Source organism: Benincasa hispida, chromosome 12 (genome assembly GCF_027475165.1).
Source record: "Benincasa hispida cultivar pf3 chromosome 12, pf3_genome.v1.1, whole genome shotgun sequence".
NCBI classification, from domain to species: domain Eukaryota; kingdom Viridiplantae; phylum Streptophyta; class Magnoliopsida; order Cucurbitales; family Cucurbitaceae; genus Benincasa; species Benincasa hispida.
In genome coordinates, this window is record NC_143489.1 from 84810571 (window position 1) to 84836757 (window position 26187).

Here is a 26187-nt window from a genome sequence, read left to right on the forward strand (position 1 = left end):
TAAACTCAGCACTAGGGTGAGTCAATTTGTCTTAAGGAGACAACATGAATTCGTTGGGCTCAGATCTTTAATGTATATGTTTGGTTTTAGTTTCATGTGTTTTTGCCTTCATAACATGTAATCAGTATATCAAATGTATATCAAGAGTGTATCAAATGTATATCAGTAGTATATAAGTGTATCAAAGATATCAAGGATATTAAATGTATCTTAGTAGTGTATCAAATATATCAAGGGTATATCAGTAGTATACCAAGTATATGACTGCGTTTTTGCATCATTTACATGTGGATTGGGGTCCATTTTTGTCATTTTTACAAACAATAAACATGTGACTTATGAACCTAATAAATGCAATTTATTTTGCTCTTTTTGTAAGTGCCCTTAAAATCTAGTACATTGATGATGTTAAGGAAAATTACTTCTTTTTTTCTCTATAAGTTTTGGATTTAACTTTCATTTGGATGTAGGTTTCAAAATATCATTATTTTAGTTCCTAAGTTTGAAGTTTGATTTAAATTTCATCAACATATCTTTAGTGTTACAATTCTATCCTCGAAGTTTAAATTTTGTTTAAATTTGATTCTTAAATTTCAAAATCTACATTTTTAACATTATTTTTTCTCTAAATACTTAATTTTAGTCTGTAGTAAATGTGTATTAATTATCTAAAAGAATCAAAATAATTATAATTAATTAAGTTTCACTATTCTTTCACATGATTAAAATTAATGTTAAAATTTTCACTTCATAATTATTTTTAGGGATTTCTACACATATAGCCTTAATTATAACCCAAAATTATACTTATGTCTTGAACTTTTTATTTCGTTCATATATGTCATAATGAACTTCATATTTTCAAGAAAATAAATGGTCTTTTACTATTTAACCCTCAAAACATTAAAAAAAAAAATGTAAAAGTGGAAAAACTTTTCATATCCCACTCATCTTCATTAATGATTTCTTTTTAATAATTTCATTTCTCTTTCATGCAAAAGTGGAAAAACTTTTCATATCTCACCCACCTCCGTTAATGATTTATTTTTAATAATTTCATTTTTCTCTCATATTTTCATATCCAACCCACACTTCATCTTTTCATTTCCAAACCCACACTTCATCTTCTTCAATTTCTTCTCAAAATTCTCTCTTTCATCTTTCCGTTGTTGGCTCTCTCTCTATCCACCTTGCCACTGTCACCACCTCCCTCTGTTGGTCCACCTTGCCATCATTGTCATCTCCCTCCATCCGTCCACCTTGCCACCGTCGACGACACGCCTACCAAGATCTAGTCGTCGCCTTCTTCCTCAGATCCAATGCATAGAGCGAATCTTTCGATTCGGGACGAGCAGATCCGACACATCTTCGACATGTGGCGAGCAGATATGGCGCGGGACTTTTTTTACGACGTTGGGCTAGGAGATTTGGCTTGAGGTGATTTTTCTGGCCTAGGCAAGCAGATTCCGCATAGGGTTATTTTTCCAACGTAGGGCAAACCGATCCAACACAGGATGAACCATTTGCATGGGGTTCTGGATGATGACGGTCAATGAAATACAAATAAGGAAAGAATAAAATAATTACAAATAAGGAAAAAATAAGATACAACAATTATAATACAATAAGTAAAATATAAAATTTCACAATAAAGGAAATAATCAACAGAATATGTAAAATTCACATAAATCGAACTTCCAAATCAAACTTATAAAACAAGCATAGCTTAATTGACATATGAGTATATTAGTAATCATGAGATATGTGGTTCAAACACCCTACCACCAACTACACTAAAAAAAACTTATAAGATAAATGCATATTTAAATAATACATATGTCAAACAAAATTAGTTTAAATACCACTTTGATTCTTATATTTTAGGTTCATTTTAGCCCATGTGTTTTAAAAAAAATCATTCTGGTCCCTAAACTTTTAATTTTTGTTCATTTTAGTCCCTATACTTTCAAAATATTCATGTTGGTCCCTGCACTTCCAAGTTTGACTTATTTTGGTCCTTGAATTTAAAGAAGAAAAACGATCATTTTAGTCCTTTAAAACGAAAATGAATAGACTAAAATAGTCACTTTTTAAAAATACCAAGACCAAAATGAACCGAAGTTAAAAGTATAAGAACTAAAACGAACATTTTCAAAGTACATGAACCAAAATGAATCAAAATTGAAAGTATAGGAACCAAAATGAATATTTTAAAAAATATAAAGACCAAAATAAACCAACATCAAGAGTACATGAACCAAAGTAATATTAAACAAACAAAATTCAATAACATATTCTAACAACTATTTTAGAACTTTTATTTAAATACTCGTGTTTTTTTTTCTTTTAAAGATTCCACTCGTACAATTATTGAATATCACATATACATTATTGAAAGAAGTTGGACTCAGGACCTGGCCTCTTTATTTCGCCTAGTTTCAATCCAACAAAGGATATACACCTATCAATTAACTTATTGTTGTAAAATTGAGGAGCGTGACAGAACACAATATATAGAGAAAATATAATATAATAATATATAAATAAATATGATATAATACAATAATAAAATAAAATAACTAAAATTATGTATATATAATAATATGAAAATTTAGTGGAACTTTTATGTGGATTTTTCATTAATGCGTGTGATTTTAAGATCCACCAAATGTTACTATTTATATGCAACATGTCAAGTAGGATGGGTCTTATATGGACACTAAGAATGAATAACTACAAGACACATGGATAGCATGAAGGTTAACACATGGCTTTTAGGACACTAAGCAATGAGCATCTATTTGTTTTTATAATATTTATAATACTCCCTCTTAGATGTCTATATATATATATATATGAAATATGTCATGTTAAAACCTTACTAGGAAAAACCCAATGGGAAAAAAACATTGTCATGTCGAGGATTTCTTCATGGATATTTACATCCTTAACCAAATATTTTTTTTATTATTAATTAATTTTCGTTTTGTCTTTGGAACCCACTGGTCTACCACGTTTCTGGCGTGTTTCATACTTATTAGTGACAACTTGTTATGTTGGGATATCAATTTTTTTATGAAACATTTGCAACTGGTATATGTGATATAATTACTTTCTTTGCATCTATAAATGCATCTGATAATTGATTTGCTATATTTTGCAAATGAATTATTTTTTGAACTTCGAGTTCACATTTAATCTGTACGGGGATCTAAATGAGACAATAACGATGCATTCCATGTAATTTCTTTTTCCAATTTCTTAATTCATCTCCCTGATGTTGGAAAATTTGTCTCAATTAAATGACAATTAGTAAATCGTGCAGTAAATACATTACTCGTTAGGGGTTCAAGATATTTAATAATTGATGGATAATCATATCGAACATATATTCCTAACCTCCTTTGAGGACCCATTTTAGTGCATTGTGATGGAGCAATTGGAACATATACTGCATATCCAAAAATTCTCAGATGGGAAATATTTTGCTCATGATCATAAGCTAATTGTAATGGCGAGTACTTATGATAAGCTACCGGCCTAAGGCGTACAAGTGGTGTTGCATGCAAAATAGCATATCCCCATACGTGAAAGAAGCTTAACTCTCATAGGTAATGATTTTGCAATTAATTGGAAGCATTTTATAAATGATTCTGCAAATCATTTTGTGTATGAACAAGAGCTAAAGATGTTCAACACTTATCCCAATTGACATACAATAATTATCAAAAGCTTGAGATGTAAATTCACCAGCACCATCAAGACGAATGATCTTAATTGTATAATCAAAAAATTGTGCTCTTAATTTAATTATTTGAGCAAGTAATCTTGCAAATGCAAGATTTCGACTTAATAATAAGCACACGTATGACCATCTACTAGATGCATCTATTAATACTATAAAATATCTAAATAGTCCACTTGGTGGATTAATACGTCCACATATATCACCATGAGTTCATTCTAAAAATGTCAGTGGTTCAGTTCCCACTTTAGCTAGTGATGGTCTAATTATTAATTTTTCTTGAGAAAAAACATCACATGATAATGCATTAGATTGAAGAATCTTCTGGCTCTTTAATGGGTATTCACTTAAATTATCAATAATTTTTCTCATCATTATAGACCCTAGATGACCTAATCTATCATGTCAAATAGAAAATATATCTAGATTCATGAACTTCAGGTTCATTATTGCATATATTGCAATTACTCGTATATGAGTATAATACAATCCAGAAGATAAAGTAGACAACTTTTCCAATATATGTTTTTCATTTGAGACAGTAAAGACAATATATAGATATTTCACATTATTCTTATTATCAATCTCAATATAAAAACTATTAATAGTTATCATATTGAAATCTTCTAAGTTTTAAAGATATACATTGAAATCTTCTAAGTTAATCAATCTCAATATGATAATTATTACTATCAATCTTCTAAGTTTTAAAGATATACATTGAAATCTTCTAAGTTAATCAATCTCAATATGATAACTATTACTATTAATTTCAATGTATATTTTTAAAACTTAGAAGATTTCCCTTTGATTAACTAGAGAACAATGCATTGTCAATTGTAAATTTTGTTCCTCTAGACAAAATAATATTTGCTTTTTCAAAACCTTTGATCAAGTTTGCACAACCTAATATTGTATTTACTTTTCCTTTCAACGTTGTCAATTTGAAAAAGTATTTTTTTTATTAGTAAGTATTGTGTGTGTAGTTGCGTTGTCTGCTAGACATAGATCCTTTTGCTCATTTTTTAATCACCGAACAAATGAAAATGATCTATGTTTCTTCATTAAAAAAAAATAATTACAATAAGAAAAACAACACTTAAAATATACAAAAGTTACTAAAAAAACATGAAGATACTTAAGACAACAATATTAAGTCTAGATATTCTCAAAGTCAAAAGAAACACTTGAAATTCCATCAACTGTGTCAATCTTCTCTTGAGGAGATTCAATGAAGTCCGCCACATCCAAAATTGTCATATCGGATGGTTCAAATATGTCATTATCCTAGTATGCAACATTTACTTCCACATTTTTCTCTTTTTTTCTTTAGGGAGGCTTGATAGAGATCAACTAAGTGTTTTGACGTACGATAGGTACGTGACCAATGCCCCTAGTCATTCCTCATCAAAAACATTTATTTTCAACACTCTTTGAACCTTATCTTATGGAGTTCTTTCTTTGTGATCATCATTTTGTATGGTTCTTTTGAAATTTGAATGATTAGAATGACCACCACGAAAATAATAATTATTTCTTTCTCTGCCACGGTCACGACCTTGACAATAACCACGACCTTGACCATGATTATTAACATTCACAACATTCACTTCAGGAAATGATGTTGTTCAATTGGTCGAGATTCGTGATTCTTTGTTAATAACTCGTTACTTTGTTTGGCCATGAAAAGACATGAAATTAGTTCAGAATATTGTTTAAAACTTTTATCTCAATATTGCTACTGTAGGAGCATATTCAAGACATGAAATATAGAAAATGTCTTCTATAATATATTAGCATAAGTAATTTTCTTTCCATATAACAACAATTTTGAACTGATTTTAAATAATGCGGAGTTGTAACCACTTCTTGATTTAAAATCTTGTAGCTTTAAACGCATCTACTCATAATGAGCTTTAGGAAGAATAATTGTTTTTTTTTTATGATCATACCTTTCTTTCAAATTTTTTCACAAGATATAAGGATATTTTATTGTAAGATACTCAATTTTTAATCTCTCGTGGAGATAATGACGAAAGAAAATCATACTGGATGTTGTATTAACCACTTCCTGATTTAAAATCTTGTAGCTTTAAACGCATCTACTCATAACGAGCTTTAGGAAGAATAATTGTTTTTTTTTTTTTATGATCATACCTTTCTTTCAAATTTTTTCACAAGATATAAGGATCTTTTATTGTAAGATACTCAATTTTTAATCTCTTGTGGAGATAATGACGAAGGAAAATCATAACTTTTGTTTTGTCTTGACTGGATGTTGTATTTCGTTCTTTAATTGTTTCCCAAGTTCATAGCATCCATGTGAATTTCAGCATCAAGCACTCGTGAGAAATAATTATTGACATTAATGTCAAGGGTTGCAAATTCTAATTTTGTAAGGCTTGTCATGACAACACTATCACAAAAACATTGTATTTATATTAGAAATTTAATATATACTAAATATGCAAAGTAACATTTAATTTATTAATTATAATAAAGAAAAAAAATCGACATATCTTGAGGACCTACCTTCAACAATGGAAGCAACAGGAACTCGTGTTGATAAGATAACGTATTGTGAAACTGAGGAGCACAACGGATATGGAGAAAATATAATATAATAATAAATAAGTAAATAATATAATATAATAATAAAATAAAATAACTAAAATTATGAAATTTTAATAATATGAAATTTTAGGGAAAATTTGGAGTGAATTTCTCACAAATGTGTGATTTTAAGATCTAACAAATATCACTATTTATAGGCAAAGTGGCAAATAGGATGTGGTCTTACATGTACACCAACATGAATAACTACAAGATACTTGGACAACATAAAATTGACACGTGACTTTTAGAACACTAAGCAACGAGGGTCTATTTATTTTTATAATATTTATAATACTTATAATATTATCTATGTTACAATGGCATAACAAATACACGATTTTTAAAAGAAAAATAAGTTGAACTTTAATACCTATTGTCATAATTAATATTAGGTATCTAATTTCAACAAACTACACATAATTTATTATTCGATTATATTAGATTCGTAATAAATTATTACTAATAATAAAGTGTTGTCGTTACTTATAATCTTATATATAAATTATCTTTCTTAGGTGCGGCGTAACAAAATTGGTAAAGAAGACATATGAAACTACGTTCTTTTACGGACATGTAATGAAATATTAAGTTATATCAAATGCATTCTTAATTTTGCTTTCTATAATGATACTTTACAAGTTTTTTTTTGGTTGGATTTTGGTAAAGTATTGAAAGAGCGGTTTGTCCCACATAAAAAGGTACTAAAGAAGTGATGAATTCCAAATACTACAAAAAAAGTCTATGGTTTTTTATTTTAATTTGTCTAAGTTAAAAACACTTTAAACTTAAGTATGTTAACTCAAGTTATTTTAATTTTTATCTTTCTTATATTCTCCCGTTTGAGAGGGAGAAAATATGTGAGTAGTACAAAATTCTGGAAAGAGTGTTTTTGTAATTAGGACGAGACAGGGAATATTTTGTGATTGTAACAATTTTTCACCTAATGAATTTCTTTTATGGTAGGACATGATTTTCCTCTGAGTTTGGAGCTTTTTCACGTAAATTCTCGTGTATTCTTTTTTGTTTCTTTCTCTTAATTTCCTTTTATTTTTTTCCCTTTTTGCCCTCTGAGTTTGGAGTTTTTTCACGTAAATTCTTGTGTTTCTTTCTTCTTCTTCTTCTTTTTTTTTTTTTGCTTTATTTTAATTTTTCAATTTCTACTTATTTTTGTGATAGCAGTGAGAGTTTTTTTCTCCAACTAGTATTAAAGTTGTGCACTTGGCTTAGCCATGTTGATAGAATCCTCCAGTATTGAATAGAGATGTAGTGAAACTCAAAAGGAGTCACAATGTGATTTGTGGTTGAACTCTATCGAATAGGCAGTGTGCTCCGATGAAGAGGAATGAGCCTAGAAGAGTTAAACGAATATATGACTATTTGAAGGGAGACTCAATAGTCCATTGTTCGAGAGAAAGATTGTTATGAATGTGATCAAAGTTCCACATTTACGATATAAGAGAATGATCATAATATAAGGAAAGACAGCTATCTCAAATTGTATGAGACATTTTGGAGTGAGACCAAAAGCAAAATCACGAAAGTTTATGACAATATCACATCATTAAAAAGATATGTGGAGGATTGTTGTCCTAATAGTTTAAACTATAATTCTTAAATGTAAAAATTTATTTTTGTAGTTTAGAGACATTAAGAAAAAAAACAAGTGATTAACAAAAAGTATAATTTTCTATAATTTCAAGTGGTACTAAAGTAAAAGTTAAGAGAATTGATACAAATAGTTCATTAACTCAAAAATCTTTTCCCTACCAACTCCCTCTATTATTTTATATTTGTCACATTAAATCTTCATTTTAAGGCAACTCTAGTGAGAGAAAAAGGGGGAAAAAGGAGAGAGAGAGTATATTTCACTATATGATTCCCCACCAAACTTGTAGTCTTTGTTGCCAACAACCCACCATAAGATCTTATCTTAATCAAAAGCATACCATATATAAAAAAAAAAATACAATTTTTAGGTGAGTCAAATTAGTTGGCTCTCACTTACCTTTGTATTAAAATATAAGTTATTGACATTAACCAAAAATTTGCTGAAAATTTGAAGTTTTGACTAAAATTCAACAATACTAAAAATTTCACACAAAGTCATTTAACTATACACATTTAAAAAATATAAATCAATATTAGTATTTATATTTAGAGTAAATTATACAAAATACCTCTACATTTTATATTTTGCATTAAAAATGTCTTTAAACTTTTAAAAATTTTAAAAATATCCATAAACTTCTAAAATGAGTTCAGATTATATTCACCGTTAATTTTGGATAGAAATTATTAATGTTTTGTGTCAAAAGTTTTAAAAATACCTTTAAACTTAAAAAAAAAAAGGTTAAAAAACACTAGTTATATGAACAGAAACTATTAATATCATCTTACTCTCCTATTTCTCTCATTTTTCTTCCATTTCTTGTTCGATATCCTCTTACTCCCCTTTTTTTGTTAACTATTTAACATTTTTTTAATCTAAAATAAATAAAACTAAACACTTCGCTTAAGGTATATTAAAGAGAATAATGGAAGTACCAATAGACTTTAAGACTTAAATGTTTTGACAAAATTGTATGTTAGTAGTTGAGTGTGTATTAATAGGCCAAATACATTTTTTTATTTGATTATTTATCATTTTGTTATGTTTTAATGAGAGATTTTGATTCATTAAAAGAAATTTGATATTGAAATTTTGTGAGATTCTATGTTTGGATTTAAAATTTTGATATACATACGTACGTACGTATGTATGTGTGTACTAAGACAATTGTATAAGAATTGAAGAGTAGAATAAAATGAGAGTATGTATATGAAGAAAAAAATGAAGGACATCTATGTGATTTGTTGTAAAATTTGTTCTTTTCGAACTAAAAAAACTTCAAACAAATTTATCAACAAACCAATGGTAAGAGCATTTTGATTTTTTTTTTTTTTTTTTTTTTTTTTAAGTTAAAGGGTACTTTTGAAACTTTTGAAAATTTTGGAGTATTTTTTTAAATAAAACTTTAACGGTTTCTATCTAAAACTAATGGTAAAAGTATTTTGAACTCTTTTTGAAAATTTAAAAATGTTTTTGAAACATTTGAAAGTTCATGGATATATTTAACAGAAAGTAGAAAGTTCAGGTCATCTTTTATAATATAGTTTTATATTTACAATGTCAAAAATTTCTGATATTTTTGAACTAAAAATACAAATATGATCCATATAAATAAAGTTTCAATTTGATCTGTATGGTTTTAAAACTTTTAAGTTGGCTCTTAAGACTTGAGTATATTTTCAACTTAAAACCCCTCGATTTAGGTTTTTTTTTTTTTTTTTTTTTTTTAATAGATGGTGTAGTAAAAAAAATAGAAGACAATACTTAGAAAATGCAATTTAGGAATGTTTTATAAGATTACACGAATTCACAAATATTAATTTGAATACTTTTAAAATTATTAAGATTAAATAAAACTATATCAATACCTAAGAGACTAAACTATTATTATTATTATTATTATTTTGGAAATATGTTATTATTTGAGAAAACGAAATATATATATATATATATATATATATACAAACACATACTTTATATGGAATTCAAACAAGGAAGCTTTGACCCTTATCTCGAAAATGGAAAACAGATTGTGTTTTTCAATAACAATTAATTTTTTAATAATATATTTCATATTTAATCTTTTAATTCTAAGTTTAAATTATATTAAAAAAATGTCTTATTTTTTTCTGAAGAAATAAATGTCTACAAAAACATATGTGTATACAAATTGACATTTAATAAATTTCTCAATCTCGTTAAAAAGAATCATAATCATATACACAATTTGGGGATCCAAAGTAATAACTTTTTGCGAGCATTACATTATTTCTTTATTAATAAATAATATATACAATATCCATTTTTTATGCTTTACATTTTTTCCTACATTTATTCAAATAAAAACGTAATAGATCAACGAAAACAATAAAAGTTGATCCCCATTTAATTATTTTTGTTATTATTTACTCGTATTTTACATTTGTATTGACATATAAGATTCACATCCAAATCTATAATAAAAAACGCAAATTGATTGACGAATTGAGAATGTTCAATCCAATTACGTTTGAAAATTACGTCGTATCGTTACCGTTATCGTTATGACTATCATTATTGTTACGATTCCAATTGAAAAATTATCAATTTGGATATCTTTATATTTCCATTGCTGTCACCGCTTAATCCTCAGAGATAGTGATAATAGTAATAATAACCATAAATTTGATAAAATTCGTATTTTATATAAACGTGATAAAAAAAAAAATTCAATTACATTTGTGATTTAATCTCTTTATAATTGATCCATCAATGAAATTTCACTACAATTACACAAATTTTCATAACAATTTGATAGAGGTGGCCTTTATTTAAAATGAATTTAGTAGACCTACAAAAATGAATTTACTTAATACTAAAAAAATATAAAAATATGAAAATGAACGTGTCAGAATTTTGTTCCGTTATCGTCGTGGGTTTACTTTTTTTTTTTTTTTTTTTTTAAAAAAAAAATTTATTTTTAAATCCTTATTTTAATTTATATTTAAATTTTTATAATGTTCAGCGGAGAAATCAATGATTACGACCAATCAAAATTAAAATATATATTATATATTAATTAAAGAGTAGCGATGCGAAATATATTTGGCTGCTAACTTTTTCTTAGGACGCTGGCGGCCGCCAGCCGAGCCAGTAACCATTCTTTAATTAAGTGTTGCAAAAAGAATATTAATATTTTGACTCTAAATTTATTCGGTCGAATCAATTTGAATTACATTAAATTAAAATTTTAAATTTAAATGTTAGCATTTCTACATTGGATTCAATTATGGCTAATTCGCCCGCTACTTTTAATAATAATAATAAAAAAAAACTATATAAAGATATCAAACTCGTTAATTTCAATACTTCGAAGGAAAAAAAAACACAAAAACAAAAAAACAAACCAAAGATTTCAATGCACAAATTAACATTATCAAAATTCATCGATTTCTATTAAACTATTGTACATATGTTTTATAATCCATCCAATACATAGAATAATTTTTTTTTATGTCAATGATATTTAGGATGATAATTTATTAAAAGATTAAAATTGTAAGACTTTTTTTTTTTTTTTTTTTTTTTTTTTTTTTTTTAAGGTTGAGATTGTAATACCTATATAAGTTTGAGGTGTACTTTAATAACATTTAAAGTTTATGGTTAAAAATGGTACAATGTAACGAGTTTTATAGGTAACTGTTGTATTTTTTCCTAAACTTTTTAAAACAAATGCAATACTAGTTATTTCAAAGTTAAGTTATTTATTGAGAAATTTTAACGAATTTAAAAAATGTCAGACAATTTATATAAATAGCAAACACTTATAGACTTCTATCCACGTCTATCCGTATTAGTGATAGAAACTACCTGCATTTTACTATTTTTGAAAACCCCCTATTTATTTACCTAATTGATGTAAATTCAAGACAATTAAAAAATAAAATAATATTTATATTTGTCAATTTAAACATAGCATAATGGATAAAGTATTAATTGCTATATTAAAGGTTAATGGTTTAATATGAACTTTATTTATCTACTATAATTAATTGTTAAATATATATAGAGAGAAAAAAAGATTTGTCTAATTATATTCATTATTATGACAAGGAGTAGACAAACAAATGGCAATAGGGTCAACAATCTTAGGAGGTTGTGAGTTCATTTCAAATAGGTGGAATGTTACCACACTTAAAATTAAAGTCATGTTAGAAGGGTTCAAGTGCGGTTTTGTGGAGAATATTGTCAATATTTAGCTTTTTTTTTTTTTTTTTTGTCGCATTCTTTGAGAGAAGAATATAACTATCCAAAATATTGTAACTTTGAATTCCTTTTAAGATCGTTTTTGTCGGTCTAGAAAGATGTTATTTTTATAATATTCTTCCTTCATTCTTAACAAGAAGGTTAAGGAATAGTTAGTTTGTGTTGTTGTATTTGGTTAAAAATGGAGAAAAAAAATTGAACAAATCCATCAAACAATTGGTTTAATTAATTAATATAGAGAAACATCAAACATGCATATCAACTATCATATTCCATATTTATTTTTCATTTATAAAATAACAAATTGCCAACGGCTATGATTGCATTTTACTGAACAATCCAACGGTGGAAATCCCACCTTCGCTCACCTGTCGTCGTCATCTACGAAAAGCCCAACAAACAAATTTCCATTTTCTCCGTCGAAATTAAAAACTGAGAAACGCATTACTCTTCAAAACGGTACCTACAGCCTCTCTGTTTCTCACTCAGTCTTCGATCTTCTTCAGCTATGGCTTCCACTTCCTCTACGGCTCTTTCACAAGCCGTATTCCCCAGACCCATCTCCCACCATGCTTCAAATCCATCCACTGACCGCGTTTCTCTTTCCTCTCGCTCTCTTCCCAGTTTCTCCGGCCTCAAATCCACCAACTCCGCCGCCGTCGCCGTATCATCTCGCCGGACCAGGCCGTCTCGGGGCCGATGTGGAGTGGTTCGAGCTTCGGTCGCCGAGACGCTCGATAAAACCACTGACACGTCGTTGATTGAGAAGTCCGTCAATACGATCCGTTTCCTCTCGATTGATGCTGTGGAGAAGGCGAATTCGGGCCACCCGGGTTTGCCGATGGGTTGCGCTCCGATGGGCCATGTTTTATACGACGAGGTTATGAAGTATAATCCCAAGAATCCTTATTGGTTTAATCGGGATCGGTTCGTCTTGTCGGCTGGCCATGGATGTATGTTGCAGTATGCTTTGCTTCACCTTGCTGGATATGATAGTGTTAAGGTAGGATTTGTCTGAGCTCTTTTTTACACATCTCGTTCTGTTGATTTGTTTGGGTTTGATCTGCTTTATTTTTCTGTTTGGGTGTTGTTTGAATTTTATGATTCCTGATTACAATTAGATCTCCAAGGCTTGGTCTGATTCTGATTACTCATCGATTGTTCCTGTATGATCATGGTATTGGTGTGTTTGTCTTATCTTTCATTGTGCCTCATTTGGGTAATTGAAACTTGTTAATCTTCTTTCAGAAGTTTGTTGCCTATAGAAATTATATGGCCCAAGATATAAACTAGTATTTTTCTTCCTTATGAGCTGATTTCTTTTGTACTTTTTTAAGAATATACCTTGAAGTTTGGTTAAGGTTTTGGGTTTTGAATTTGGTGTTAGTCAAGCATGGTCAATTTCCCCTGTAAAAGGCCAATTTATATTCTGGGTGACTGGTGACTTTAGCTTTGGTTAATGATTAGGAAGAGGACTTAAAGAATTTCCGTCAATGGGAAAGCAGAACTCCTGGGCACCCTGAGAACTTCGAGACGCCTGGAGTTGAAGTAACAACTGGTTAGATTCTTCTATTGGAGTTAAAATGGTTAAGGTTTTGGGCACTTGTTTCTTTTGTTTGATTGTTAATTGTTTTGCATTGTGAAGGTCCTCTTGGACAGGGTGTTGCAAATGCTGTTGGCTTGGCACTTGCTGAAAAGCATATAGCTGCTCGTTTCAACAAGCCAGATAGTGAAATTGTTGACCATTACACGTATGATATCTGAACCAAATTAGTGCAACTTCTTCTTTGATACATTATAAAAACCACTTTTTGATGCTGTTATATCCTTTTTCACTCATTTCGTTTTATCGTCAGATATGTTATACTGGGAGATGGTTGCCAAATGGAGGGAATTGCCAATGAAGCTTGTTCGCTTGCTGGGCATTGGGGACTAGGCAAGCTGATTGCTTTCTATGATGACAACCACATCTCAATCGATGGTGACACAGAGATTGCATTCACTGAGAGTGTTGACAAACGTTTCGAGGGTCTAGGGTGGCATGTTATCTGGGTAAAAAATGGAAATAATGGCTACGACGAGATTCGTGCTGCCATTCGGGAAGCGAAAGCTGTAAAAGACAAACCCACTTTGATCAAGGTATGCAATTTCTTTGTAACTTTTTATGCATGGAGCTCTTGTTTTCTTGCATAGTTCTGTAATATTGTTCTTAGTTTTAAATTGTGTGAAAGTAAAATTTAAGTTGTTATATCAGAATTTAGTATCAGTGTGTCTACGGAAAATTTAAATCATAATATTTATGGAAGTGAATCCGAACTAGCTTTGCCGAGTTGTGATGATTTTCAATGAAATGGGGTGTGCTGAGTTCATCTTTAAAATGTTGTAGGTGACCACAACCATTGGTTATGGATCTCCAAACAAGGCAAATTCCTACAGCGTACATGGTAGTGCATTGGGTGCGAAGGAAGTTGACGCCACGAGACAGAACCTTGGATGGCCATACGAGCCTTTCCATGTGCCCGAGGATGTTAAGAAGTATGGATACAGTTGATAAATGAACCGTCAGTTTTTTAAGTTTAAAGGGGGTGATTAATTATTGATCTACACTTGTTTCATCCCGTAGGCACTGGAGTCGTCACATCCCCCAAGGAGCTGCACTTGAAGCTGAATGGAATGCTAAGTTTGCCGAATATGAGAAGAAGTACGCAGAAGAAGCTGCTGAACTGAAGTCGATTATTAATGGTGAACTACCTGCTGGTTGGGAAAAGACATTGCCAGTGAGTATCCCATCCCGGACATGATTTTTTATTTCTACGCATTAAAATGCGGAACTCGTCAAACTGCACATTATGAATTTTGATTAGAGTTCACTATTTTCTTCATGAAAAACTACATTGTACGTTATTATTGCCAAAAGACTGAGAATTTTCGATGCATTATGCAGACATACACCCCGGAGAGCCCAGCTGATGCCACTAGAAATCTTTCCCAGCAAAACCTTAATGCCCTTGCAAAAGTTCTCCCTGGTTTCCTTGGTGGAAGTGCTGACCTTGCTTCATCAAACATGACCCTGCTTAAGTCGTTCGGAAACTTCCAAAAGGATACTCCTGAAGAGCGTAATCTTCGATTTGGTGTTAGAGAGCACGGAATGGGAGCCATCTGCAATGGAATTGCCCTTCACAGTCCTGGACTCATTCCATACTGTGCTACGTTCTTTGTTTTTACAGATTACATGAGAGCTGCCATTAGGATATCTGCCTTGAGTCAAGCTGGTGTAATCTATGTCATGACTCATGATTCGATCGGTCTTGGTGAAGATGGGCCGACCCATCAGCCAATCGAACATCTGGCAAGCTTCAGGGCTATGCCAAACATATTGATGCTCCGACCAGCTGATGGTAATGAGACTGCTGGAGCGTACAAGGTTGCAGTACTTAACCGAAAGAGACCTTCAATTCTTGCCCTTTCTCGCCAAAAGTTGCCCAATCTTCCTGGAACTTCCATAGAAGGAGTCGAAAAGGGTGGATACATTCTCTCGGACAATTCCTCAGGCAACAAGCCCGATGTTATCTTGATTGGAACAGGTTCTGAACTTGAAATTGCCGCCAAAGCTGCAGAAGAACTGAGAAAGGAAGGAAAGGCTGTTCGACTCGTTTCCTTCATCTCCTGGGAGCTCTTCGACGAGCAATCAGATGCATACAAGGAAAGTGTTTTGCCTGCTGCTGTTTCTGCCAGAGTGAGCATTGAGGCTGGAACAACATTTGGGTGGGAGAAGATCGTCGGAAGCAAAGGAAAAGCAATTGGCATTGACCGCTTCGGAGCAAGTGCTCCAGCAGGGAAAATTTACAAAGAGTTCGGTATAACGGTTGAGGCTGTTATTGATGCTGCTAAACAAGTTATTTAGAACAGGTTAGTTATATGTAATTGGCCGAAACGAATCCAACATCTACCATTTATTTGAATTTGGGCGGGAATTTCTGTAGAGACCATTTCCAGGAGGTCTGTTCTAATGACATGGCCTCTTATGTTGCAATAAAAAGGTCTGAGTTTTCTGTCCATTGTGTGTGCGCGTTTTTTTTGTGGAGAGGTTGTTTGACGACGATAGAAACTAGGATTTCTCTTTTGAACTTTTGTTCTTTTAGCTGATTAAGTAATTAAGTAATGAGGTGTTCACTATTCTTCATGTTTCTCTCTCTCTCTCACTATGTTATAATGCTAGCTATTATTATCATAGATCCATTCTCCTTTTCTATTCGTAATGTCACTATCATTTCTTCTAATGTGATGCCTCTTTTATATATATATATATATATATGTTGTATATATTTAAAACTTACTTCGGTTCGAAGTTTGTCACTTTAGCTCAATAATTGACATGACTTTTTTCTTTGTAGGTCAGAGGTTTAATCCCCTTATCTTGTAGTTTTTGTATTATTAAAAATTATTTTTGTCATGTTCGAAAATACTTTGAAATATGTATTTGCAATTTTCATTTCATTAAAATTGGTTATGAATCACTAAAAATATGTTTCATAATGTTAAAAATGATTTTAACTATTTTTGAATCACTCCCAAACTTGTCTTATCTTAATTAGAGTTTAGACTTATTGTTTAGGAACTAGATAAATGATAAAATATAAACATGTTAATTTTTTTTAAGTGCAAATATCAATTTATACATCTGAACTTTTGGTGTTGTATCACTTTAAACCTTAAATTAATAACACTTTATATTAATTTAAACTCCAAACTAATAACTGTATCAATTTAAACTCTGAACTTTTATAAGTGTATCAATTAAAACTTGAATTTTCACAAACTTAAACCCTCCATTATGTTTTATTTGGATATATTTATGAATGTTCGAGGTTTAAATTGATATATTTATGAAAGTTCAGGGTTTAAATTGATACGCTTATTTAGTTAAGAGTTTAAATTAATATAATTATTAGTTATAGTTTTTAATTAATACATATTCCAAAATTTATGATTTAAATTGATACAATTCTTAGTTTAGTACATCATCACAAGAGATGGCTTTAGTTTTGATGATGATAGTGAATATATATCTCTTGATTGTCTAATGAATGAAGGAAAATATGCATAGTGTGAAGACCATGATATACATAATATTAAAAAAGAAAAATAATAAATAGGGGCATAATTGCAACATAAAGTTTCTTCCCCCTTAGATTGACCTCATAAATTTGACCCTTAACAAAGTTGTAATTCCACTCCCACCCCTTACAAGAGAAACCTAAGAAGAGAATCTAATAAAAGTTGAGAGCTCACCCTTTGGAAAGATGGAAGGGACATGTATCCCTAAGATTGAAGGTTACAACTATTTCATTTTTAATTGTATATTTTAAATTATTTTATTACTTAAGAGGAGGAAGGTTTCACCTATTAATATGATTTTTTAATACTTGATTGTTTGTTCACATGTTATGATTGTTTACAATATTACAATTAGAAATAAATAGATTATGATTTATATACTTACTACAAATATATTTTCAAAATCCACTCCAAATTTTGAAAAGAGGAAATTAACAAAAATATAAATATAAAAGAAAAAGAAAACTAAAATGAAATTAGTTAACAGTGTATGTTGTAAAATTATAAAAAATGGTGAAGTTTTGAAAACTGAAAAAAAAAATGTAGTTTTTGTTTATTGAATTGGGCTAAAAATTCTATTTTTTTCTCTGGAAAATCTGAAATTAGAAATTAGAAATTTAGTAGATAAAATGATGTATGGTTTTCTAGTACAATAAGTGATAATTATGAAAATTTAAACTACTACCATCGTAATAAACTTGAATATATGTATGTCAATTACTTCTAAACGTGTTCAATCAATTGGTCATAATTTTTCCAGTTGAAAATTTTCAATTAAATACTAAAATTTATTGCCACCATAGACATAGTTCAATCGACATAACCTTGCACCATGGACCTAGGTCAGTCTCCTCCACCTGACCTAACTTAAACACAAATGGTTGGCTAAATTCATATTTGAATGAATCTATGAGATATTAAAAACGCAGTGGCTCAAAGTTGAAAATATGTTGGATTGAAACTTTTTAGTCCCACATCGGATAAAACACAAATTTGGGTGCAATCTCGTGGACTATAAAACGACGAGCTATTGCCGAGGGTGAATCACGGAGCTGGGCATCGAGTACAAAGCGAACTATTCTTTCGCCTTTTACTAAAGAACTATTCATTCCCACTATCAGTAGTCCAATTATTACCATTTTTTTCTTTTAAACTAAAACTATATCTATGTACATATTATTTTATGTATGTATATGTATTATTCTGTCAAAAAGAAAAGTATATATATATATTATTATTATTATTTATTAATGCAACCATCCGAATTGCCAATTCATTTCTAAATATAGAAAATGTTGTTTTGTTTGTTAGACACTAGAAGTTGAGGGGAGGGATTAGACTTATCAAGGTTGGGATGTTACTTAGGGAGGAACAAATCAGATAGAAATAACATATAGACATTCCTAATCTAGAACTATCCGGATCAATAAGGTTTATGCCATTCCCTTCTCACTTGATGTTCTCAATGGCAATGCCAGCAAATAGGATAGGGTTCTCAATGGCAATGCCAGCAAATAGGATAGGGATGGATCCTGATACATCATTTAACCAGTTTGAAGATCCAACTCAATGTATTGATCCTGATCCGGAGTCAGTTGCATCGCCATGTGATGCGGCTAACAACATGTACAGAGACTTCAGAACTGAAACGGATGATGAATTTGAAGAGTTGGATTTCGATGGTCGTGAACATGAGACGCTTTCAGATACATTCAATGATTTGGATATGAATATACTGGATAACATTCGAGAACATGACCCAATTGTAGCATCTATGGACGTTGACAATACTCAATTGTATAAAGGGATGATTTTTCAACACAAGGAAATGCTACAACACGCAATCAAATGTTTTGCAATAAAATGTCACACACCATATGAGGTTGTTGAATCTACACCGACGATTTGGACAATTCGGTGTAAGAAGTGGGAGGAAGGTTGCAAGTGGAGACTTTGTGCAATAAAGAAAAAATCGCATGACTTATTCGAGATCACTAAGTACGTGAGCAGTGATAACTGACAGAAATGCCAGTTATTATAAGCCTTTTATTTAGAATCATGAGGACTAATAAGTAGAAAATGCGGTGATAATACTTAGAATTTGCGAAAAATTGAGTTTTGCGTCAAATAGCACCTATATCCTCACTGACCCCAATATTATGCGTCACTCCATGCCAAAGTGTCTATTTTTGTAGCTATCGCATGAATCAAACGCATGCATTTGAAATAAGCAAACACAGACAAACGCATGCGCTAAAGCCAGGCGATCACAAAGACAAACGCATCGCATGGAAGTTGCAGTGATCACATGTGTTGAAAGTTACGGTGATCTTATGCGTCCATTGTATGGAAGTTGCGGTGATCGTATGCGTCCATCGCATGGAAGTTGCGGTAATCAAGCGAATGCGGTGATCAATTGGAAATTGCGGCCACGGAGTGACAACTAATAGAAGGACGATCGCAAGATGGGTAGAACGCGTTGATGCTTTAGCTGAATCAAGCTTGGACGCATACCTTGTGTGTATCAACAAGATAAGACGATGTGACATTGTCCATACCGCGACAAAAGCATCAGTGAGCCATAACACAATTATGATAGCTGTCGGCGTTTAAACTCTATAAATAGCCTTTTGGACTTTCATTTTAAGACATCCGAATTTTTGCCTCAAGGCAGAGGTTTATGATCATAGATGAGAGCTTGAAAGAGATCCTCAGTGAGAATTCTTCATCTCCACAACCCAGGCCGAGTGACGATCGGAGCATTCACCGGAGATAGAGCTCGAGAGAGACATCTCCACCATTAACCATGGCACCACCGACAACCTTGACGCAGAGTTCTTTCTTTATCTTCTAATCTCTGTGTTGTATTATATCTTAGCTTAAGATATTAAGATATTTTGTGATCAATGCAAACCTTAACTCTTTCATTGTCGTCTTCTTCATCATCTTCATCTGTATTATAGTTTATCTTCAGTGTTTATTTATTAAAGATAATCACAGGCTTAATCGTGTAGCCTAGAGATAAGACGCATGAAGCAACCCACTGAGAGGTGTGCGTTGTGCGAGTATAGTGAGTTAATCCTCTTTGCTTGGTGAAAGGCTATAGCAACGCCTGTCTATGGGATGTTGCATTGCTTGTCTATAAGTTAAATAGCCGTGTCTAACTGCCTGAGAAGGTAAGAGATGGAACGCATTAAAGCAAAGTTCGCATTGTTCCTAGAGATAGGCACAATCTTATGCTCGACGCAACCATACACTATAGAGATATAGTCATGCGGCTGACCACCGAGAGGTGTGCGACGCGTTAGTATAATGAGCTGGGATTACTCGGGTGATTTAAGATAATAAACATTACTATGTGTTAATGGTTGTTGTGTCTCTACTTATTCTCATTGCAAGTCTTCTATTGCTCAATCTGTTTAGTTAGGAGTAGGAATAGTGTGTACATCCATTAAACTTCTTTTTATTTTTCTTTTCGTTGCTCAAACACATTGCTTCACAAGAATTATTGAGTGACAAGTCCCTGTGTTCGATCTCGGATTACCCGAGAAACTTGCGTTTGCGTTATACTTGGCGCGAGCGTAAGGAAAGTTTGAGTTGAAAGATTGAATCACACCGGGTAAGAAATTGTGATAGGAACGCGTGGTCATTGCATATAAGTTTAACGCATCTTCATTCCGACGCATGACCTCAGATGCATGGGTGCAAATGCATAAGCTATGTCTAATGCATGAATTCATGTACAGCCCCATCCGTCCATAATAAAATAAACAAAGCTTCCTAAAAATCCAAGCAGCATACATGTTTTTATTCAGAACTAAGTCAAAATCATGTGCAATTGGATTTATCAATGATTGCACTAGAGTTCTGTGACGCCGTAAGAGAAAAACCGTCTATCAGTGTGGCACAACTACAGTTCGACATCAAATCAAAATTTGAATATCATGTTCCTTACCATAGGGCATGGGAGGGCAAAAGAAAAGCGTTGGCTAAAGTATTTGGTGATTGGGATGAGTCTTACAAATTGTTACCCAGGTGGTTATATATGGTTAAGCAGATCAATCCCGGAACAGTGTAGAGTGGAGAGTTAAAGAAACGCTTACTGAAGGCCATGTTATCCTAACTTCTGTATTTTGGACATTTGGTTATTGTATAGAAGCTTTTAAAAAATATCGACTGATAATTTAGATAGATGGTACACACTTGTACGACAAGAAAAAAATGTTGATTGCTACATCAGTTGACTCAAACAACCATCTTCTTCCACTTGCGTTTGCCGTTGCTAATGAAGAGTCTGCAGACTCATGGGGATGGTTCCTGAAATACCTGAGAGAAATTGTTACACACGAAGAGGTGTGTTTAATTTCAGATTGACATGCTAGTATAATTGCAACAGTGAACAATCCAACAAGTGGTTGGACGGGACCGAAATGTCACCATCGTTTCTGCTTACGATATATCGTCAACAACTTCAATAAAAAATATAAATTTAATTCATTGAAAAATTATGTTTATTGTGCCGGGTGTCAGTTTCAAATTCGAAAGTTCAAGAAAGCAATTGAAGATATCAAAGGAATAAATCGGAGCTGTCTGAGTTTTTTTGACAACATTAGTTTAGAGCAATGGACTCAAGAACATGATGGAGGATTCAGATATGGGTGGATGACGACAAATCTATTAGAATGCATAAATGGAGTCCTCAAAGGAGCTCGAATGTTGCCTATAAATGCTCTTGCTCAGATAACATTCTTTAAATGTGTGAACTATTTTGAGAAAAGAAGAGAAGAAATAAAGGATGCATTGGAGCGTCAAGATAAATACACTGGTAGTATTATTATTATTTTTTATATATATGTTATTAACAATTTATTTTAAACATATTTTATAATACTAAGTGGAGTAAAAATCTAGGTACGCACACGAGAAAATAAATAAATGGGCTGCAAGATTTAGTAAACATGAAGTACAATCATACGATCGGTATGAAGGTATGTTTCATGTGAAGACTGGACGTTATAGTCTCAATGCCAAAGGAGGAAACGTTCAAATATTGAGACTAAACAGGTTCGAGCGGTACTGTTCATGTAACAAGTGGCAAGCATTCGGCATTCCATGCTCGCATTTTATGACCGTTTGCTCACATTTTAACATGTACTGCATGAAGATTATTGGATCATACACCCTAATATGACCGTCTTACATCCTGATCCATCATTGTTGAAAAAACCTGGTAGACCGAAAAGTTCACGTTATCATAACGAGATGGATTGGACAGAACCAGCCACTCGACAACGATGTGGATTTTGTAATCAGTTAGGCCATAATCGAAGGAAGTGTCATTCGTTACTAAGACGGGCTCTAGATAGTTAGGGATTGAAAAATAAATAATTTTTTTTTATTATATATTCATTTTATTGTATATTCAATTTTTTATTATAATTTATTGTATATTCAATTTTTTTTTATAATAATTTATTGTATATTCAATTTTTTTTATTGTAATCAATAAAGTTATACATTATTCTTTTAATTGAGAAATAAATACTTCTTTTATCATGTTTATTTAATTAAGTGTAGATAGTTTTATTGTATATTCAATTTTTTTTATTATAAAGTTGTACATTATTCTTTTAATTAAGTTGTACATTATTCTTCTAATTGAGAAACAAATATTTTTTTAATTGAGAAATAAATATATATTTTTTTCTTTCAGATCATGGCTTTAAACCCAGGACCTGTTGATCCTGATGTTTTGTACGACCAGTCCATTCATCGATCATCTGTTGTATGGCGAGATCGTACTACTGGAGAAATATCTTGCAGGCGTCGAGAGGCAGTTCTCCAGCGCAATATCCCGCTCCACCCTCGAATACTACCGCTACTGCGCACATCTGGATTCTATGGAGTTGCTAAATTGGGATTTATTCAGTTGGACTGGCATCTGATCACAACCTTGGTCGAGAGATGGAGGCCCGAGACGTATACATTTCATATGTTTGTTGGAGAGTGCACTATCACTCTACAAGACATAGAAGTGTTGTTGGGGTTACTGGTTGACGGTGAGCCGGTCACCGGAGTGATGTACTATGACTGGTCACAAGTTTGTCAACTGTACCTCGGTACGACCCCACCTGCCGACAAGATTAAAGAATCGAGGTTAAGTTTGATATGGTTAGGAACACAATTCCGTGAGCTCACAGATGATGCAGACGAGGAAACTATCATAAGATATGCGCGAGCATATATACTACAAATGATGGGTGGAAGTCTGTTTTCAGATAAATCAAGTCATTTTATTCACTTGATGTTCCTGCCACTATTAGCTAACCTCCATGATGTGGGGCAGTATTCGTGGGGTGTTATATAGACAACTATGCAAAGCAAGAAGTTTGAGAGATAGCTGAGTCTCTCATACTTTTGCAACTATGGGCTTGGGAGCGATTTCCAACAATGGCTCCACAGCTACAACATGTTAATGACGCTCAGTTAGTTTGACGAGCCTACGATTCTCGGTATGTTGTTTTAATTTAATTTAATTTTTATATCACTGATCTAGTTAATTTAAAAATTTAGGTGGAGAGACAAATTTTGTATGATTAGGACAACCATACATGTAGTCAGCCAGTATAGATACAGTTTGATCTGCTTCAACCTGATCAGGTACATTACACTGAACCTAATTGATTATTTTATACACATTTTTATTGTATTTGTCTTTAATGTTCTCTAATATAATATTTTGAGTTTCGGGTTATTTGGGAGCCGTACAAAATTATTATGCATACTTTGCCTAATTTTTGTACGAATGGTCAAAACATATGGCGGACGATGAGTCCTCTCATATGTTTTCACATTGGTGAGTGGCATCTTCCTGACAAGGTGATGAGACAATTCGGTTTTCAGCAGGATGTCCCATCGCCTTGTAATACTGAACTCGTATTGCATGATATTGACTTAAGGACTGGAGATTGGTCCGAAAAAGTTGCACATTTGGTAGTGCGATGACACTATTGTGTAAGATTTATTGCAGTGGAGGTTTCTCTTGAACAATTTGATAGGGATGTCACTCAAGAATATATTCATTGGTATAATAATATCACAAGGCACTACGCCACTCATCTGGGAGCAGCTGTGAGTCATCTGGTAAATGAATGAATATTATCTAATTATTTTTAAATTAAATTTATTTTAAATATTATCTAATTATTTTATAATTCATAGAGATCGAACAATAGTAGACTTCGTGAGGTTGCGAATGATCCAAACTAGGTTCTTGCTATATGTAGTGACAACCAAAGCTATATGGAGGAAATACATTATATGTACGATATACCTATTGTTCCTCCACCAGCTCCTAGACGTAGAGGACCTGTTCGGGAAGATGATGAGTTTGATGAAGTTGCCCATAATGTGAAAGATTGCCCCCTATGATGCAGATGCAAAGTCAAACTGATTATGTTAGTCCGATCATGATGATGCCAACATTTGGTTCAGGACATTATGACTCAGAGGCTGGTCCTTCGTCTTCATATATGCATGGACATGGTCGGGGTCGTGGAGAGCATAATGAATATTTATATTATGAAGCGCCTGCAGAGGTACCAGAGCAACATCAAGAAGAACCCGAGCAATCTTAAGTTCGAAGTCGATAACGACAACCAGCTCGAAATCGACAACGTCCACCTTGTGGGACACATTGATTTTTGTAATTATTTTTATATAATTGAGATATTTTAATTTATAATTTTTTATTTTTATGAGATATTATTTTTTTTAATTTATTCTTTTTAGAGTTTAAATAAAATAATAAAATAATAAAATATTTTTAGAAATTGTTTTTATAAAATGGAAAATTAAAAGAAAGAAAGAAAGAAAGAAGAAGGTCGAATGTGTAATAATTAAAAAGAAAAAAAAAATAATAAGACAAGGTCGAGGGTTCAAAATTCGAATAATAAGACTAGGTCGAATTTTGAACCCTCGACCTATTAAAAAAAATATTTTTCTAAGTAGTTTGAAAAGTACCATATTTTTCTAAATTATTTTTAAAAGTACAATATCTTTTTAATTTTGCCTTTCCCGGGACCCATATGGTCTTTTTATTTATTTATTTTTTATAGCCTTAATTAATAAATTAAATATCAATTACTCATTATTATTAATTTTAATTAATTATTAAATATAAAGATATTAATAAAACTTAATAAATTTCATCTAATATTTTTATCATGTTATTTTTACTATTTAATATAAATTATTATTATTATTATTATGATGATGATTATCAATATTCTAGTTAGTTTATAATAATTTAATTATTTTTATTAACGAATTTAAATTAATTGATTATGTTTAATAAAGATTTAATATAAAAGTATTCATTTATTTTTATTTTTATAAATTAAATAATGCTAAACTTATTTGATGACTACAATTGATTTTTTAATTTAATTACGTAATTATTTAATTTTGATTTTTATATACAAAATTGGTAAATTGAATTTACATATTTAACTCCCAGACATTAATTATCCTGTATATCCAAACATAAACATTAATTATTCGAGACATTTAAAATTTGGATATTCAAATCCCAGATATTTAATATCTATACCATGAAACAATGTTATTTTATTTTATTTTATATTTTATTATATTATATTTTCTCCATATCCGTGTTTCCACTTTGTTCCTCAATTTCACAACACGTTATCAACACGAGCTCCTATCGTTTCTCCCACTGAATGTAGGTCGATTTTTTTCTCTTTATTATAATTAATAAATGTAATGTTATTTTGCATATTTAATATCATATTAAATTTATAATATAAATATAATATTTTATGATAGTGCTGCC

At 31.3% G+C, this 26187-nt stretch overlaps 1 protein-coding gene across 1 annotated transcript; it reads left to right on the forward strand.

Annotated features, from left to right (window-relative positions):
* Positions 1-12182: 12182 nt before the first annotated feature.
* LOC120067275 (transketolase, chloroplastic) lies at positions 12183-16391 on the forward strand. Its single transcript, XM_039018809.2, has 7 exons — positions 12183-13218; positions 13683-13773; positions 13861-13966; positions 14072-14354; positions 14602-14750; positions 14839-14992; positions 15160-16391. The coding sequence occupies exons 1-7, from the start codon at positions 12724-12726 to the stop codon at positions 16117-16119; spliced, it is 2238 nt and encodes a 745-aa protein (XP_038874737.1). The 5' UTR covers positions 12183-12723; the 3' UTR covers positions 16120-16391.
* The last annotated feature ends 9796 nt before the right edge of the window (positions 16392-26187 follow it).